Source organism: Zeus faber (assembly GCF_960531495.2).
Source record: "Zeus faber genome assembly, chromosome: 17".
In the NCBI taxonomy this organism is placed as follows: Eukaryota; Metazoa; Chordata; class Actinopteri; order Zeiformes; family Zeidae; genus Zeus; species Zeus faber.
Window position 1 is genome coordinate 13,067,411 of NC_137204.1, and position 18,656 is coordinate 13,086,066.

At 42.2% G+C, this 18,656-nt stretch overlaps 3 protein-coding genes across 3 annotated transcripts in view; all 3 read left to right on the forward strand.

Annotated features, from left to right (window-relative positions):
- On the forward strand, window positions 1–4,614 carry ptcd2 (pentatricopeptide repeat domain 2). The gene is made up of 11 exons (XM_080018190.1): window positions 1–16; window positions 197–305; window positions 1,017–1,109; window positions 1,210–1,339; window positions 1,610–1,727; window positions 1,857–1,935; window positions 2,086–2,177; window positions 2,279–2,392; window positions 2,480–2,554; window positions 2,650–2,763; window positions 4,016–4,614. Exons 2-11 carry the CDS (start codon window positions 209–211, stop codon window positions 4,235–4,237), a joined length of 1,134 nt encoding a protein of 377 aa, XP_079874316.1. The 5' UTR covers window positions 1–16; window positions 197–208; the 3' UTR covers window positions 4,238–4,614.
- Window positions 4,615–5,125: 511 nt separating this feature from the next.
- cacfd1 (calcium channel flower domain containing 1) lies at window positions 5,126–13,690 on the forward strand. The gene is made up of 6 exons (XM_080018191.1): window positions 5,126–5,192; window positions 5,580–5,697; window positions 6,819–6,891; window positions 9,748–9,873; window positions 10,010–10,117; window positions 10,881–13,690. The coding sequence occupies exons 2-6, from the start codon at window positions 5,589–5,591 to the stop codon at window positions 10,969–10,971; spliced, it is 507 nt and encodes a 168-aa protein (XP_079874317.1). The 5' UTR covers window positions 5,126–5,192; window positions 5,580–5,588; the 3' UTR covers window positions 10,972–13,690.
- Window positions 13,691–15,700: 2,010 nt separating this feature from the next.
- LOC307242955 (carboxyl-terminal PDZ ligand of neuronal nitric oxide synthase protein) overlaps window positions 15,701–18,656 on the forward strand; it is a gene marked incomplete at its 3' end in the record, with an annotated part of 48,598 nt that continues 45,642 nt past the window's right edge. Inside the window, exon 1 of the mRNA XM_080017603.1 lies at window positions 15,701–16,083. Within this exon, the coding sequence (XP_079873729.1) occupies window positions 15,979–16,083 (105 nt within the window). The 5' untranslated portion in view covers window positions 15,701–15,978. The remainder of the gene's footprint in view (window positions 16,084–18,656) is intronic.

An 18,656-nucleotide genomic window follows, 5' to 3' on the forward strand; every position in this document is an offset into this window, starting at 1 on the left:
GACTGGTATTCCTAAGGTATAATTAAACCCTTTCATTAAACGCTATTTATTTGTGCCTTTTGGTGTAATTGGGGTCCACGCGTTCGTTGTTCCATTGCAAGTCTAGTTCAAAAACGTGTATACACTGTAGAGCAGCGGGTTTCCGCGGGTAATCTTCAAAGTGGCGGTCCCCTGTGTTTTCGTCGTTATGGTACAGTCAGTGTGAGCCATGGCGTCGGGGAGACTCCGACTGTGTTGCGGATCGTTACGACGCGGACTCTTGTGTGACCCTCGACGCTCGGGGTGGATGGAAAGGAACGCGGAGGGTAAGGCACTCGTTGAACTATTAAACCGCTGTCATCTGGTTAACGGCTGGAATGAGGGGGGGGTTTGGGAGATCTGCACAAGAGTGACAAACAGTCTCCTCAGGTGAACTAAGGCACCGTGTTTACAGAGGACGACGTGCACTCACCGGCACGCTGGTGTTAGTAGTGTTGTTATGACGACGATATTATTTCATACGACTACACCACGGGAACACGGAACAGACTATTTTTTTTTTATCCTGAGGAAATATTAATATTTCATACAAAATGACGCTTTGTGGTAAGGTTTATCATTTTGAAACAAGGTCATTTCGATAGGTCCGTTTATGCATCCATATAACTGACGATACGTGCATGCATTGTCCACATACGCATAGTACATTTTCATAAAACAAAGGAAAATGGTTATCCATAAATGTCATATATATTTTTTTTAAGCCACCCCTGCCATATTGCAGAAAAATGTCTTGAGTGATCCTTAAAATTGTATCACATTCAGCTACTAACATACTTTTCAGTGGTAGGAAAGTGTCAACATCCGATCCAACACGCATTTTGTCCTGTTTATGTGAGGATTAACCGCACTGCCCTAACCTTAGTGCTCCACGTGTATAGGAAAACAGGATGATACGCTGAACCAAAGAATATAAATGTTTTTGAGCCTTATCGGAATGGAGTTTTTGTTTTTTTTTGTTCTTTCTTCCTCCTCAGCAAAAAGGCATCTGTTGTCGGAGGACGTCGTCAAACTACAAGATTTCCAGCAAAGAAAGCTTGCGGTGGCTCATCTTCTGACGGGGTCGAAAGGTAGTATATATATCCGCCGAAACAAACAGCCTCGCCCGATCGAAGCCCATTCAGCTTCAGCTTCTCACGTGGCCTCGTCTGACCTGTTGCTGTTCCACAGAGAATTACTTTGAGTTTTTCAGCCGGAAACTGCAGAATAAGGAGCTGATACTGAAAGATGAACTCAAGCTTCTCCTTCACTTGTGCCAGTCTGCGGATGACATGGCGACAGCCAGAGAGGCCATAAATAGGTAGAATATTATTTAGAATCATTATTGCAGACAAGTGGGGTAGTAGTAGGTTGGAGACTATAATTAACCCGGTGGTGTAATTTATGTTTGAGCACCAGGGGGCGTACTAACCACGGGAAATGTAAAAAACCGTGATTTTTCACTATTTTTGTATTTGATTGGCTTGGTGACCTTAGTGCATGTAGCTTGTGTTTAGGGCGAGGGCATGTGTGAAATGATCGCGTTAATAAAGCCCTGAATTTGTGCACCGTCCCGATGAACACTGAGCAGGTATCACCAGGAAAACAGGAACTTTGCCTTCGGAGAGTTCAGATTCGGTCCCCTTTTCATCAGGCTGTGCTATGAGCTGGGTCTCGAGGAGATGGCCGCCGCCACCATTATTGATAAGGTACGCCATTACAGTCACTACTGCCGTGATTGTCGACGTTTTGAAACTGACCTCAGAGGTACGTGTTGATGGGTCTTCATTTTGCAGCTTTGGACTTAAAATGTGTTGTTTTTTTTCCCTCCCTGATAGAATTTGAGAGGATTCTTCAGAGATACAACATCTTTTAATATTGCCATCGACATGCTATTCACGAAAGGTTGCTATGAGAGTGAGTAACAGATTCTTTAAACGGCTACACCTAAGCTTTGAAAAAGAAAAAAAAAAAAAAAGTGTATAACAGCAGTATTCATCCCTTAACTGTGTTTACAATGTATGGTGTTACAATGCACACAGTTATAATGGTCATTGTTTATCGCAGGCGCCCTGGGGTTACTTCGAGAAATGAAGAGCCAGGATGTGTCATTCAACAGAGACACGTTCACTCTAGCGGCTGGTACCTGCTATAAACTGGTGAGACTTAACCTGAGTAGTTAGTTCAAGAGTTTTGTTCCCCAAGACAATGCATTATCTGGAAGCACTGCGTGAATAAACCGTTTTCGGCCTTTGCACAGAACACACTGGAATCTTTTGAGATCTGCAGTGCCCTTATTGAGGAAGGGCAAACCAAGGGACGTTCAATCTCCAGACATGCCTATTGCTTTGCTGTGGCACTGGCACTTAGACAGGTTTTTTAAATCTATTTCATCTATCTAGCTACCTATCTAGCTATCTATCAACATGACTAATTTTGTGCATCTTGTTTATTTCTCCAGAATGATGTTGTCAGGGCACAATCCTTGTTTTCACAATTAATGAGTACAGACACCAGATTGTGCCAAAATCTGAAAGTAAGGGTGTATTATATTCTATCACGATAACATACATTTTTGTTTATATTTCTGCCTCGGGATTCATGTTGGTTTTTGTTTTTCTTTCTTTGTAGGTTGTAATGCTGTCAATGTCAGGAGACGTGGAATGTGCCCTTTCTGTCCTCTCTAACGCCTTGTTACCCAAAAGTCCCGCTTTTGTTAAGAAACTGGAATTTTCACAGGAGGTGGTAAGTAGCCAACAACACACAGAGGTGTCAGCTGATGTTAAAATAATAAAGAAGACACGATACATAGAGGAGGGAAAGCTGCTGAAAATGCAGGAAAACAGTTAATATTACATACAAAAAGTATAGAAAGCAAGCGGGAGTTTGTTGAAGGGAAAGAATCCGTCCAAGCCTATGGGTGGGAGTGGGTGGGTGGAACATGCATTTCATTGCGAGAAAAGAATGTGTTGGCACTTTAAAAGGACATTCACAGGGAGAATGTGTGTCGTGCCATTGGGGGGAAACGTGTAATCTTTTTGAAATAAAGCTTTTAAAATCCATTATTTTCAATTTGATCATTTAAATGAAAAGCTGTGAGAGTTCATATCATTTGTAATATAATTTTAATAAGTTTGATGTACCACTTAGATGCTCTTGAATCTGAACGCAAAGACAATTTCAAGTCTTTTAGCCGTATATACTCACTACTCTTTACAAGAAATGTTTGTTTAGCCTTCTTCATAAAATGCTAATTCCTAAATAGGTATACAATTACTATTTTGATTTAAAAAAAAAAAAAGTTATAAGGTATTTAAAGCAGCACTATGTAACATTTGGGATTTGGGATTTTGTGCTGCTCCCCCCGGGAGCCTCTCACCCCACGTCTCCGGGGGGCCTGCGGGGAGGGACAGGGCCCCCTTCTACAGGTATAGGTACCAGATGTGCTCGGCCTGGCAGATCGTCTCGCCCACGCGACTTAGAGGGTGAAACAAACCCCCGTGGTGCAATGAAAGCGAGGCCGCACCACTGGCCCGTCTCATCCGCCCCGTCTGGGTGGTGGAGCGGCTACGTTTTATATGAGCATTATTACCAGAAATGTTGACCGGCTAGTTTAGAATTTATCAGGGTTTTTTTTAATACATATTACAAATACATTATACAAAAAAACGGTAATTACCGGAGTCAAACATCAAGGGATTGACGTGCTTAACACGGAAGTTACATAGTGCAAGAACAGGCGTTCGAGGGGGCTGGGTGGGAATGAAGGAGGTTCCATTCTCCATCTTACAAGTCAGTGTACCATCACACTGATTTTGAAGCTGTTATTTTAAGGTAAAAGTAAAACAGTTAGATAGCGTTGCTTTAATCGTTATATACATAACATTCTAGCTTGGATTTTAAGAATCGATACAAGGCCAATGTCTTCATTGAGCTACAAAGCAAGACATGGAATGTCAAATCAACTCCTTGCACAACTCTCTTGATCTCTTTTTAGGTCGGTATTCTGTGCTTGCGAAGTGAGAATGGACCGCACGTGGCCAAAGTGAAGCAGTTGGTGTCGCAACTTCAGCAAACTGGTCAGGTCACCGAGAAGACGCTGGACGAAATGCTGTGCCACACACCCTCGAGGAAAAGGAAACAAGTAGAAATCCTAGAGGAGAGGAGGAAAAGCCAAAGGACTTTCAAGACTTTACAATCTACTTTGCTGTCAGAGTGAGGGTGGCGGTGTGCCTTAATACTACCTGTATTAGTATTAGAAGTAATGAAATGTAACTGAAAATGGAAAAAGGCCCAGTCTTTTAAAGATATTTGTTTGAAATGCGAAAATATTATATCTCTTGGAGTTTGACCTTCATCATCCCCACGTTCCTCCCCTTTCAAACTGACACATGCGGTCAACCCCCCTCCTTACACTTGTTGTGTGATCAATTTTTTTTAGGGTCCTCCATCCCCCCTGTTAGATAATGATGTAACGTTGTGGTTACAAAGACTTGACACAACATAAACAAGCATAATGTTTGAAGAATTATACGATGTATTAAAGTGTAAATTAATTATTAAAAATGTGTTCTTTAAATATAATAGGAGAGTGTGTTGGTGAAGTCTGTGCTTTATTGCTGCATTCCTGTGACACGGGAAAATTGGTAATCCCGGGTCAGCCGTCCCCATTTTTGAGCAAAATCTGTTCGGGGAAAACATGGACCAGCGAATGACATTCATGTTTTTGGCAGGCTTGTGAATGTTACAAGCTACAAAATGTTAGTAAGCATAACTCATTGCCGGAGTTGAAACTCAAGTTAGACGTTCTAATAAATGTCACGCAAAGGGAACTTTATTCAGGGGTTCAACGGGGTGTGCCGCCGTGACGTGGTGATCCCCGGATCCGTCTGTCTCGGCAGACCAGAGCCAGGGTCTGCCGAGACCCTGGCTCTGGTCTTTCCACCCCAAATTCCGACTTCAACTCCAAGGGCGACGCCGGATTTGTCCGATCTGCGGCTTCGGCCGAACGCAGCATCCCCAAAACGCCGTCCAGCATGTAAACAAACGGTGACGTAGCGCTCCAAGCCCCTCCTGGCGCTGCTCTACATTTGTCCACAGCTGCGAACAGAGAACAACGGGGCGGAGGCAGCTAGCCGCGGCGAAGCCTTTGACTGATAAGAGTACCTTAAAGGGTAATTTGTGATTTTATATATATATATATAAATATATATGTATATATATGTGAACATAAAAATTTGTTCGAAGATCTGGGGCAGATGGTGTTAAGAGCTGCACGGTAGCACCGTGGGGTCGTCAAACTAGTGCTGAAAGGCAGTGACTGGATTAGCATTAGCTGCTCCAAACACATGTTTATATGTGTTCCCCCCCCCCCGAGGAAACGAGATACATGAGCGTCGCAAATCGGTCTTGTTTTCCACCTGACGTGCACCGCGCTCCATAAACGTTCCGAATAATCTCGGCGCGGTTAGCGCTTAGCCCCGTGCTAGTTGGTTGGGGAGCCGCTGGGTATTGTTGGCTTGGTTGTGGTCTCCGTATCTAAATAATAGATTTTTGTCTAGCCACCCACCATGAGCACCGCCGAGGCTGCTGCGCCCACCAAGGCTGCCGTCGAGGATGACGGCATGACATGGTGGTACCGGTGGCTCTGCAAGATAGCGGGCGTCCTGGGAGGGTTCTGTGAGTATCTGGTCAACGTGTGTTTGCAGTCTTTTCCTTTTTAGACGCAACGGGGCTGGTAACTGCACATTTTACCCCCAACGAACCAGCTTCCGACATAAGTCAGGATCAGCGTACAGTGTTGACATGATTTGAGATGATTTAATTCTCTGGGAAATACAGTACAGTGGGTTGTTGTGTTTTTTTATTTATTTTTTTATTAAGGTGTAAGAGGAGAAGGGAACAGGGATCTAGCTCCATTTGCTGTGTCAGGCTGAAGCACCCTGTCGCTGTGTCGTGGCCTGGCACGGCACGGCTCAGTAGAGCTCCATATGCATTTCAGAGTTGACTTTATAGCAAATTGAATAGGAGCCACCGGTCCTTCTCACTAAATCACTCGGGAGGTGTTTTTTTTTATTCCAGTATTTAATTTGAGTATTTTTTCCCATCAGCATTGCATTGCCACCCTCGTCCCGTCGCCTCCCTCCTCTGTACTGTGACACTGGAGTACCTGAGCATGTATCACATTCACATGCATATTCACCGAGCTCTGTATTATTCACAAGCCTAGGGCGCTGACTGCATATATACAGCATCGATGCCCCATTCTTATTCAATCTACAGATTTTTTATTTATTTTTTAATACCCCATATAGGCAAAAGTTTAACCTCTATCTGCTGTGCAAAGTATGGATGGCCATTTTTTTTTTGTTCCATGCAGGGTTCATTCATAGGCCTAACCATTTGCTGCAAGCATTTTATTTGAGTGAACATTATTCGTTTGATTTGTTGACCTCCATGTTATTGATGGTGGGAGGATTCTTGGTAGTATATTGGCTGCCCAATGCAGAATACCTGAAAAGTACATTTTCGTCAAGGTCCAATGAGCAACCGTTGAGTTGAACAAGCCATGTGCATCCCAAAGCCTCACTTTTTTCACATAAGGCTTAGTTTGCAAATTCTATCCCAAGTAATTTTATATTAATTGGATTAACAAACAAAATGTCATTGACAACAGCATTGCAAGGAGCACACCCCTGAATTGATCATAGACGCATATTAAAAATTGGTTTACTACCCAACGCAAATAGCCGAATTTCAGATCTGTATTTTTTTTTTCTTCTCTGTTCTGAATCCTACAGCCTGTGCCATCGCAGGAGTGTGGAACTGTGTCACTGTGAACCCCTTAAACATCGCTGCTGGAGTATGGATGGTGTAAGTTCCTTTTTCTTGTGGCGCGGCTAAGAACAATGGTTTCTGTGTTTTTTGAACGGCACTCTTTTTGGCGTGGGGGGTGCCAGACAAAAGCGACCCAAGGTTCTTTCTGTATTTTACTTGCTGTGTTTCTCAGGTTTGAAGGGTGCCTTCTCCAGACTGCATGTTTCACTCGATAGGATTCAGTCTAGGAAGAAGAGCACGTGCGGTGGGCCGCATGTGCTCTTTCTCTTTATGTCAGGCAAAAAGGCAAATAACGTCAAGCTAAGACAAAGATTTGCTTTATTTCCTTCATGCTCATGGTTGTAGAAAGGTCACCTCTGCATCTGTAAGCAAACATTGAAGTATTTCTAAATGGAAATATCTTTGTACACTCAGTTTTAAAAGTGCAAATATATATATATATTTTTGAGGTTAATCTGTAATCGACTACATTGCAATAATAACCTCGTTAACCCCTATGATACGATGAGCATGCTGTCAGAGGTACTGCTAAGCAACACTCAAATGGCCGTGAGCATGAAGCGATTAGCAGAGGAAGAGGGAAGTTACTGAACGGACAAGAGAAATACCAATATTGTATTATCTATATCAAATTACATCAATGATCTGAAAATCATGACAGTAAAATGAGGTAATACAGTGCAACATGATGGTAAACACTCATAACCTCATCAGAACCTAAACAGACATCTTGATATCATCTCGAATTGATTATTCAATCACTAAATTCGATTTTGATTTATTAATCTTTTTTTTTTGTCGAATGATGAATTTGATTAATAAAAAAGCCATTCCATCTTTAGAATAATCAAAAATCAGCATATTTGACCGAGGGTGGAAGCTAAGATGTTGTGCTAACCGTATAGAAACCCCCCCCCCCATACAAGAACTTCATGAAAGTGTGTGTGTGTGTGTGTGTGTGTGTGTGTGTGTGTGTGTGTGTGTGTGTGTGTGTGTGTGTGTGTGTGTGTGTGTGTGTGTGTGTGTGTGTGTGTGTGTGTGTGTACCAGACAAATTTGTTGGTACCCTTACAGCTCATTGAAACAATGCTTCATTCCTCCTGAAAAGTAAAAACTATTTTCTCATGTATACCTGCATGCCTTTGGTATGTCATAGAGTAAAGCAAAGACACTGTGAAATACATTATCGCTAAAGAGATCAATATATTATAAAATTGCCTGGAGAAATTTGTTGGTACCCCTTAGAAAAGATTATAAATAATTGGATTATAGTGATATTTCAAACTAACTGTTTTCTTTAATTGGTATCACACATGTCTTCAGTCTTATAATCAGTCATTCAGCCTATTTAAATGGAGAAAAGTAGTCACTCTGCTGTTTGGCATAATTGTGTGCACCACACTGAACATAGACCAGAGAAAGCAAAGGAGAGGGTTGTCTGAGGAGGTCAGAAAGAAAATCATAGACAAGCATGTCGAATGTAAAGGCTATAAGACCATCTTCAAGCAGCTTGATGTTCCTGTGACTACAGTTGCAAATATTATTAAGAAGTTTAAGGTCCATGGGACTGTAGCCAACCTTCCTGGTCGCTTCCGCAAGAGGAAAATCAACCCCAGATTGAACCGACGGATAGTGCGACTGATAGAAAAAGAGCCACGGTTAACCTCCAAAGAGGTACAAGGTCAAGGTACATCAGTGTCAGATTGCGCCATCCGTCACTTTTTGAGTGACAGTGGGCTCCATGGAAGAAGACCCAGGAGGAAAAACATAAAAAAGCCAGACTGGAATTAGCTAAAATACATATTGACAGGCCACAATGCTTCTGGGAGAATGTCCTTTGACCATATCAGTCAAAACTGGAGCTTTTTGGCAAGTCACATCAGCTCTATGTTCACAGATGAAAAAAACAAGCTTTCAAAGAAAAGAACACCATACCTACTGTGAAACATGGTGGTGGCTCCGTTATGTTGTGGGGCTGCTTTGCTGAGTCTGACACAGGGTGCCTTGAATCTTTGCAGGGCACAATGAAATCTCAAGACTATTAAGGCCTTCTGGAGCGAAACGTACCGGCCAGTTTCAGGAAGCTCTGTCTTAGTCGCAGGTTGTGGGTCCTCCAACAGGATAGTGACCCAAAACACACAGCTAAAAGCACCCAAGAATGGATAAGAACAAAACACTGGACTATTTTGAGGTGGCCTTCTAAGAGTCCTAAACTGAATCCTATGGAGTGAAACATGCAGTCTGGAGAAGGCACCCTTCAAACCTGAGACAGCTGGAGCAGTTTGCTCAGGAAGAGTGGGCCAAACTACCTGTTGACACGTGCAGAAGTCTCATTGAGAGCTACAGAAACTACTTGATAGCAGTGATTGCCTCTAAAGGTTGTGCAACCTTTCTAAGACATTTCTCTCGTTTCTAAGTGGTACCAACAAATTTGTCCAGGCCATTTTAGAATATAGCTGATCTCTTAAAAAAATAATTTATCTCCTTTCACAGTGTCTTTGCTTTACTCTGACATACCAAAGGCATGCAGGTATACATGAGAAAATTGCTTTTAATTTCATCACTTTTCAGGAGGAATCAAGCATTGTTTCGATGAGCTGTAAGGGTAGCAACAAATTTGTCTGTATTTGTGTATACTGTATATCATGTATGTACGGTAATTTGGTGGGGTATGCTGGAATGAAATGTACGGTGTTATCTGCCTTATATGTTAAATACATTCTCAAAATATTTCTCACTGTGGAGCGTTAAAGCGGGGACTTAAAAAAAAAAAAAAAAAAAAAAAAAAGAAAGAAAATCCAAAAACCTGGAACAAATGACAGCATGGCAGTCGGTGTTTCCAGCTGGCTTGATGTGTTTTCGGTGCATCGACCGTGTGCTCTCTCCTTTCAAGGTTGAACGCCTTTGTGCTCTTCCTGTGCGAGGTCCCCTTCTGTTGCCAATTCATAGAGTTTGCTAATGCGATCGCGGCACGTGCCGACAAACTCAGACCTTGGCAGAAAGCCTTCTTCTACTGCGGGTGAGGATGACGACAACCTTCTCACCTTCCGAGAAAACAACCTGAAATGAAATGACAGCTTTTTATTTCCAAGGTATTAGGAACTCATCTGACTTTAAGCTCCCCCCCCCCCTTTTTTTTCTTCCCTAATTTGCAGAATGGCTTTGTTTCCCGTGTTCTTGAGTTTTTCTTTCACAACGTTGTTTGGGAATGGCATCGCCTTTGCCACAGGAGTCCTGTACGGCCTGGCGTCTCTCGGCAAAAAGTAAGGCTTCTATTGACACAATGAATCAGAATAAAGCAACTTTAATGTATTCTTTATCTCTAAATGTCTGAAATTGATCAGAAAATCCTGACTTTGCTAATCGCTGTTATTAAACTAGCCTCCCATCTTAAATGTGTATATAGGTGCGGTTTTGTGGACACAGATTAGGCCTACTCTGAGACTAAGTCACACTTTTAATCCGGATGACCTCAAACGCTCTTTCTCAGTCATAGTCAGAAGTGTTCTCAGACTTGCCCTGGTCTTGGTTTAAAAAAAAAAATCGGATTCCCAGAAGGAAGATTAGAGCTAATCTACGTGAAGTCTTAAATTAAATTTTCGACAAGCGAGAAAATGGATGATCCGGACTAAGACCAGACAGAAGGAGCTGACTAGTCCTCCATTACCTGAGTCTAGGACTTCCTAGTCTAGAACTGATTCACCTTAAATTGAGCAACGTCTCAGAAAGGCATTTTTCCAATTCTGGATTAATTTAAGGAGCATTATTTCAGTCCTGATTTTAGATGAAACCCTGTCTTCAAAACCGCCCCACAGCTCTAGTCATTAAAAAAAATAATACAATTTCCATTTTATGCTTTGAGATTCTAACATATCTAATCAAACTATTTAAATGTAAGTGTCCTGACTTGTTAATAGAGTAACCCCCATCGTTAATTTTCAGTCCGTAACACCGGCCTTTCCCTCTCACCTTGGCTGCGCGCCTCCCCTGCTCCCCCGTGTGTTTCTCCCTCTCTCCCGCCCTCAGGGGAGACGCCGTCACCTATGCCCGCCTGCAGCACCACAAACAGGGGGATGAGGAGAAGATGACGGGGACGACGGAGGGAGGTCCAGAGTGAGACGCTTTCCTCCCCCCCCCCCCTCTCTTCTCGCCTCCCTTCCTTTTCACACAGCACTATTGGTCTTACCCCTCTTTCCGTGCCGCCCTCTCCTCCTCCACCAACACCTCACCAAGTCTTATTTATTTACTCAAAATACCGCGTTGTCGTCTCAAACTAGTATTATCCACACCAATAGCCGGTACATGCCGTGTAAAAATATATATGTATGTTGTTTTTTTTCATTTTTTTTTTCATTTTCCCATTCGATGTGATGTCTCGTTCCTCAATTTTTACTTCTCACGTGTTGTATTAATTTTTATTTTGATTTGTTGATTTTGCTGCTCGTAACTGTGATCGTTTGTTCTTCAGACGGTACAGCGGGGGCTGCCTCCTCTGTACTTAAGAGTGTTTTCAGGGAGTCTGAAGAGAATTTTGTGTGTCAATAGAACATGTTCACATAGGTCAAATCATGTCATGACTTTTAAGGCTGTTATTCAGAGTTGGCTGTTTTTGGCCGTTTTTTTTAAATCGAACTCTTATTTTGGGCCACACTTTAGGAATAACTAGATGGTTCCAATGTATTGATCATTGGGGAGTTAGGGAAATAGAATTGAATAAGTCTAACATACCTAAATGAATTTAAAACTACTGCTTTAATTTTAAATTATGAAAACTACATTAATTCATTTTAAGCAGAGACTACTCGAGGAGTCAGAATTATAAATTGATTGACCAAAAACATTTATTTAAATTTAAAAAAAAATGTTTTAATGTTATTTATTCCAGTCGACAACAAAAATTGATCCTGAGATATGTTAAAATTTTATGGAAACCCCTGCACAGGCACACATGTGGGCTCCAAGGCTGACGACCGAGATTGGTCCATGGTCCTAATCCCAATGCATGCGTGTATTAAAAGGACTTTATTGACAGGAACAATAAAGTGTTTTCTTAACTCGGGGGTCTGAAACTCAATGACCTGGGGGCCACGTTGAACATCAATCAGTAAAAGGCCCTGTTTTCTCTTTTACACCAGGCATTAGGGAATTGCCTAGTAAAACACCTAGAAATAAACATTTAGTCATAAAAAAATCTTCCATTTTGTAAAAATGATGTAGATTAATAAAACATTTGGGATTTTAATGTTAATTTGCTGGCCAGATTTATCAATATATTATAAACACTCAAGGACCACATTACGTGGCTCCTGGGCTTGTAGTTTAAGACCCCTGACTTAAATGGTTATATGCACCAAAAAGTGTTCCAAAGGAAGCTGCATTTCAAAATGTTTTTATATTTACTTGTCAAAGATCCAAAATGTGTGTTTAATTGCTAATTTGGCAGGGGCTAGGCTAGTTGATCCCATCTGCAGCCATGCATTGAGCTAACACAGTTAGCATGCAGCCCATCAATCCCGCTGTACTGGACACACAGATATGAAATGGGTATTGACCTGCTTGACGTGATCTGGGTAAGATAGACAAAACGTGATGTGAATACTAAATAATAGACTCTGAATGCCAGCCTAAAAAGATACGTAACATATTGGAATCGGGGACTTTAATTTCTTATTTTTTTATTTTACTCATAGGAATGTATTGAGTTCCCCAAAGACAAAGAATTTTCCTCTTTATTCACAATTTCCGGTTGGTTACAATTACCATTAAAGCTTGTTTGAAAGAGACGTAGCACAGCACGGAGTAAAGGGGTGCGTTTTACAAAAGGCCTTTGAATGCATGGGTGAAAAGAGCTGACTAAGCATTATTTATTCACTTGATACTGGATGTCTTCATGTTGTCAGGAAGCCAGCACTCAGACGACGCCTGCAGGTTGTCTTAAAGTACCCGATGGGGAAAAACTAGAATGTGAGCTTATTTGTTTTTAGATATTTCTTACCTTTCCGGATGATGTGGGATGCGCCGGTGGATTAGTTATATACCTATTCTACTACAAGCTTCTGAATATTCTCTGTCCAGTCACAAAAAAAAACAAAATTGAGTGACATTGTCTTGATTCAGGGACTAATTCAGGGCCACGGTTTGCCTTTTGTCACGCGGTCAGATAAGGTATGCGGTGGTCAGCAATGTGTTGCAGTTTGTGTTGCCTTTCCTCTGTTGTTGAAATGGATGCTTTTGAAAGACTTCTGAAGAAAACGTGCATATACCTCTTACCGCAGTGTAACCTAGGTCTGTATGATAAACTGGTTAACTGGTGGAATTTTCACACATTATCACCAGCTCTCAGGTATCATCATTTACAATGCACAGATAGCAGTGCTCGTGTATTGATTGTATACTAAGTACATCATCAACCATGTATGGGATGACAGGCATTACAATGGATGGACCATCTATAGTAGACCGTTGTCCGAAAAAATACAGAATATTTTACACGTACACATTAACCAGCATTTACACGTTTAATGATTTAAAATCTAGTCGCATAGCTCAATTTCCACCCCGGGTGATTTTGGATCCGAGACATTAAAATACGGCTGTTCCTCGTAAACCCCGCAGAACCCCCTACGGTTGTACGGATCCCTACGTCTGCACACGTTGAGTTTCTTGATGTCCTGTGTCGTGCTGTAAGGGAATCCTGTGTGGTCTGTTTGTGTGATTCGGAGGATCCAGCAAGCCTGCTCCTACTACGACTACTACTTCCACACTAGCTTCTTATTTCATGTTATGTCTTTATTTAATTTTTTTCTCATACAAGAATAAAGTTGCCTTTTTTCATGTATTGTGTTTGGGGGAAAAATGCTTTCTTAATTTTTATTAACTATTCAGCACAAACAGGTTAATGACTTTTTTTTTTTTTTTTTTTACTTGAAAGCCGAATAGGGGTGAATCTGATCACATACAGATTTTTTTTTCCATATCAAGCTGTGCTGTTTAACATTAGCACTCAACATAAACTGAAGTTAATCAAATCAAAATAAAAGTCGCACAAGAAACAAACAAGTTTATTAAAAGACGCTTCTTGCACTAATTCCATCAAGCAAATTTCTTAAATCCATGTAAGATATAACATTTGTCATGAATAAGGGTTCTGGCTGCTACTTTTCCACAAAGTGTTAATGTGCTACACACAGATGTGTTCAACTCTCAGCCCAATGAAAGGAAGACATGATCAGGGCACAGTGCGGGACGCGCAGAACCACTGTTCCTCATATCTTGACAGTTTTTGATGAGGAACAAATATCAAGCCAAAACAACAGAAGGTACTTAGCACTTACTCATTGCTTTTACAGTTCAAAGGGAGTTTTGATCAACTTATCAACACAAGGCAAGGGTTTTGTCTTGACAACAAAATATTGAGATATGTTGCAAGTATTGCATTACATTACATTGTCATTATCAGATGCTTTTGTCCATAGCGACTTACAATGAGTACGTTTGTGACAGTATCAAAGAAACTGTATTTCAGTCACAGCCAGCTAAACATTCTCTAGGAATAAATAGTAGTAGAGTAAGTTTTTTTTATTTTTTTTTAAGTATTTAAAAAACTAACCCTCATGAATAAGAACATCTTCTGCTTGATGACCACCTTTGTAAATGCGTTCATTGCCACTAGTAACCGCTAGAGGGCGCCGGTGCCACTGCAACCGGTCACCTTCCCAGAGGCAGCAACAAAAAAACAAACAAACAAATAACAAACAAAAACATACACGCACGCACAGTGTGATCTTACTTCACAAACAATGAACTCACAAAGCCACAGTAGCTGGAGACGCACTAGCCAATGGCTTCAAGATGCCTATTAAACCAACCTAACCCGAAATAACCATCGCAGCTGAACTAAAGACATTTGAATTAGGTCTGAATGACGCGTTGTCTGCGGGGCCTCTTCAGTCGCACCATGATGGCTCCTTTTGGCCGTTTTAACACCTTAATAATACTTTTGCTTTATTTTGGAAATGTCTTTTTTTTTTTTTTGTTTAGATCGATAAACATTTATTAGTCCCACAACGGGGGGGATTCTCACAGTTACAGCAGCAAAAAGTGACAGCAGAAAACAAAGAGCATCGATATAGAGTTGTAAACTAAACGAAAGTAGGAATCAAGGTAAGCACTATAAACAATATAAAATATATTCCTAAGTAGAAACAGCATAAATAGGAATCAGAGTATTAAAGAGTATTGCAGTTTTATTGCAACGTCTGCCAAGTGGACCACATTAACTCAATATATTTGAAATTGCTCGCGTATCATTTATTTCTAAATACATGCGAATATATGAAATATAATATTTTCTAGGTATGACTGCATGTCTTCCACAAACAAAAAGGCTATGAAATTGATCAACGTTTGTGAAAAAAAAAAAAAAAAAAAAAAAAAAAAATCTCTTTCTATAACACTGCACCTCTCGCTGTTCTGTTTGTGCATTATTATGAAAAATAAATAAATTAAATAAAATGGACACATGGATAAACAAACAAACAAACAAACAAACAAACAAACATGTCGGTGTTTAGTGCCCAGAGTTTCCTGGGGTGGGGTGGGGGTGACGTCACGGCCGGTAACTTTGCACCAATCAGCGCGCTGCCCGGGCAGGGGGGCGACGCTGCTGCGCCGCCGGTCGCCACCGGCAGGACGCTCTGCAACTCCACACGCAGCGGGCGGCACCACCTGCCCCCACCCACCGCCCCACCGGAGGACGCGCGGACTAAACGGCGCGCTGCCGTTTGTCTCAAGCCCGCGGCAGAAGCGCCTGGGAGGAGATAAAACAAACAAACAAACAACAAAAAAGGAGATCAACAACAACAACAAAGGAGATCAACAACAACAACAACAACAACAAAAAAGGCGCCAGAACCGACCGTGTGTGTCTCACGCGCACCTCGACAATGGATCGCCTCCTCACGCGCGGCTCGCCTTCGGACTCGTGCCGTGCGGGCGCGCGCGGCGGCACTCCCGTTATCGTCGCGTGGTGAACGTCGCCCACCCCTTCCCCTTTACCTCCATCACCGAGGGTGGAGGTGGTGGTGGTGGTGGTGGTGGTGCGCGCCGGAGAGACCGCGCGAGAATGCCCGCGAGGAACAGGTACAACCTGGTGGACGACGCGGCGGACTCCAGGGCGCCGCTGCACAACGAGGAGGCTTACCAGCACGGGATCCACTTCCAAGCCAAGGTGACTCCCGGTGCTCCCGTCCTCCCTCCCCCCCCGGTCCCGTCTGTTTGCTCTATACCGGGGCGGCAGGTGCACCGCCACGGCGGGACCGTCTCCGATGCTCCCGTCGTCGCTAAACGATTCCACGTAAACGTTCACCCCGCGGGCTTTCATTTTGGGCGTAAGTTCGCGTGCCGGCCAAGCGTCCCACGTCGCCATCCAACTTCCCCCGAAACTCCTGGAGATGTCATGGCTGAAATGGCGCAAATGCGTTTTTAAGTGCTCGGTGGGTCTTCCTCGCGTTGCGCTTTCTATACCCCCCCCCCCTCCCCCCCCTTTTTATTTAATTTTAATTTTTTAGGTTTGGGGTCCGCACTTTTATTTGTTGTCAGTTCTGTCCGGTTAGTGGGGACGGGACGGGACGTGGTTTGACTGGTGACGTCGTGACGCGGAGCACCGTTACCCAGCGCGAACAAGTTGTTCTAAAGGGAAACGGAAGGGAAAAGACCACAGTGGCAGAAACACGGGAGAGATGGGGAGCGTTTATTTTTTACAGAGGTTTTTAGAAAATAAAGTTAATTATTATTATTATTATTATTATTATTACTACAGTATTCTCCTTGGCATTTTTCGGGCTGAAAGTGTCTGGCCCACGACAACCGCTGGACCCGCGGACACAGTTGAGGTCTCGTAATATCCGGGACGTCTCAGACATGTCGCGGTTCCAGTGTGATCCATGTCGCTCTACCTGCGGAGCAGTAATTAGTGAAAATCAGATTTTTTTATTTGATCTTTTTACCCGAAGTAGAAGAACGTTTGTGCTTGCCGCCAGGCGGTTGAGCGAGATGAGTTTGTTGAGTAGGACGCTTTGTGACATCAGCGTCATCCAGTTCTTTACATACGCGCAAGTTGTGGCTGCGGACGCCCATTCGCATCGTGCGAGGTGCGTGGTGTGGACCCGCTCTGTAGTGATTACAAACCATCGTCTTACCTGCTTGATGTCAGCAGGGTTTTTTGTTTGATATTTCATCTTTTTTGCTCTTTTTGTAAATGACGACATTAAGACATTATTATCTGTGTTTATTGAGCTTAAAAACAAATGATAAGCAGGCTATTTAGAGAATGACATCATCAAGGCATGTAGATGTACCGTATAACATTGATTTTTTTAATTGTATATTCCAAATAAAATAAGTCCCGCCAGTTAAAGCTATTTTAAAAATTATGAAAAGAAGATTATGAATATTAATACTTGAAATCAAATAGTTTCAATTCTTCAACAATAAGTAACAAGTGCAGCTGCTTTAATTAACATTTAACTCAAATCAAAATGAGTTAAAATCAAAAACAATAAATATGGCAAGTAGGTCTAAATAAATAATAAAGTTTGTGGTGTTGTCCGACTTTGTCCGGACGTCCCGTCGCCATATTTTACACACTGAATATTTACCGTCTTCTTTGGGTCGGAACTTAAATATTTAAAATCGCAGAACTATGGATGTATGTTTTCCAACGAAACATCATCTTTCTGCTTCTCCTCAGAGTTCTAATTAATGGAAATAATGGAAATTATTGACCGAAAAGCTTTAAATATGTCAGACTTCAACCGATTTCAGAATTACCGGGTAACGGAAACGATGATCGGAAAACTAAATAATCACAGAAAGTCGTCAGCACATCATTACTTCACCGCGTCATTGTTGCCCCACACAGCACCAAACGGTCACCTGTCCGTCACGGAGAGGGCAGCTGGTGAGTTATAACAATGACAAGTTGTGGTTTACAGGCAAAGGGAGATGGTTGTTTTAAAGACATTTCATCTGCATGCAGCATAGCCGGACGCCCGTGTGTCCCCGACACGACAACGTTTGAAATCTAATGGAACTAGATGAGATTTAGTGTAAGACGCTTTGTCACGTCGTCATACTATGTACTATAAATGTGTGCTTTATTGTTCAGAATGTACATTCGTACTATGTGCGGTGCCCGTGTGTGTCAGCGTTTCCGTTATCCGGTTATTTCCGGATTTTGACCGGAAGAATCTGTTGAAGTCCGACATATTTCAATCTCTGGTCATAATGTCTGGTGAAAATAATTCCCTCCAAGCAAAATTTGAATTGGTAATGGGTGGGTCATTTAGATAAGAAAGAAATCCACAGATCTGCTCATTTCCACGTTCGGCAAGTTGCAACGGAAAGCCAATCAGTTTGGATGATCTAAAGCTGACTGTTCACCTCTGACCAATCAGGTTTGTCGAAATAGAACTAAGCCCCGCCCTCAAGTTGCGCTTGGAAACACAGTAGACACAGACACAGACACGCGAGTGGAGACAGAGCTGACGCGTCTAGAACTCTCAGGAGAAACAGAAAGGTGATGTGTTGTTGGGACACGCACATCCAAATTTTGGAATTTTTGGGGGGATATTTAAGTTCTGGCAAAAAGCAGACCATAATTATCTATTGTGTAATGTGTCGAAGGGCGTCCCGACAAAGACGGACAACACCACAAACTGTATTATTGATTTAGACCTACTTGCCATATTTATTTTATTTTTGATTTGATCAAAATTGTGTTTTTCTAGAAATGTTAATAAC

Excerpts from the sequence above, each read along its gene's own strand:
- ptcd2 (XM_080018190.1), top strand. The coding sequence starts at position 209 with ATGGCGTCGGGGAGACTCCGACTGTGTTGCGGATCGTTACGACGCGGA. Across the intron at positions 2,393-2,479 it reads TGGCACTGGCACTTAGACAG|AATGATGTTGTCAGGGCACA; the intron begins GTTTTTTAAATC and ends TTATTTCTCCAG. Across the intron at positions 2,764-4,015 it reads TGGAATTTTCACAGGAGGTG|GTCGGTATTCTGTGCTTGCG; the intron begins GTAAGTAGCCAA and ends ATCTCTTTTTAG.
- cacfd1 (XM_080018191.1), top strand. The coding sequence starts at position 5,589 with ATGAGCACCGCCGAGGCTGCTGCGCCCACCAAGGCTGCCGTCGAGGAT. Across the intron at positions 5,698-6,818 it reads GGGCGTCCTGGGAGGGTTCT|CCTGTGCCATCGCAGGAGTG; the intron begins GTGAGTATCTGG and ends TGAATCCTACAG. Across the intron at positions 6,892-9,747 it reads GCTGCTGGAGTATGGATGGT|GTTGAACGCCTTTGTGCTCT; the intron begins GTAAGTTCCTTT and ends TCTCCTTTCAAG.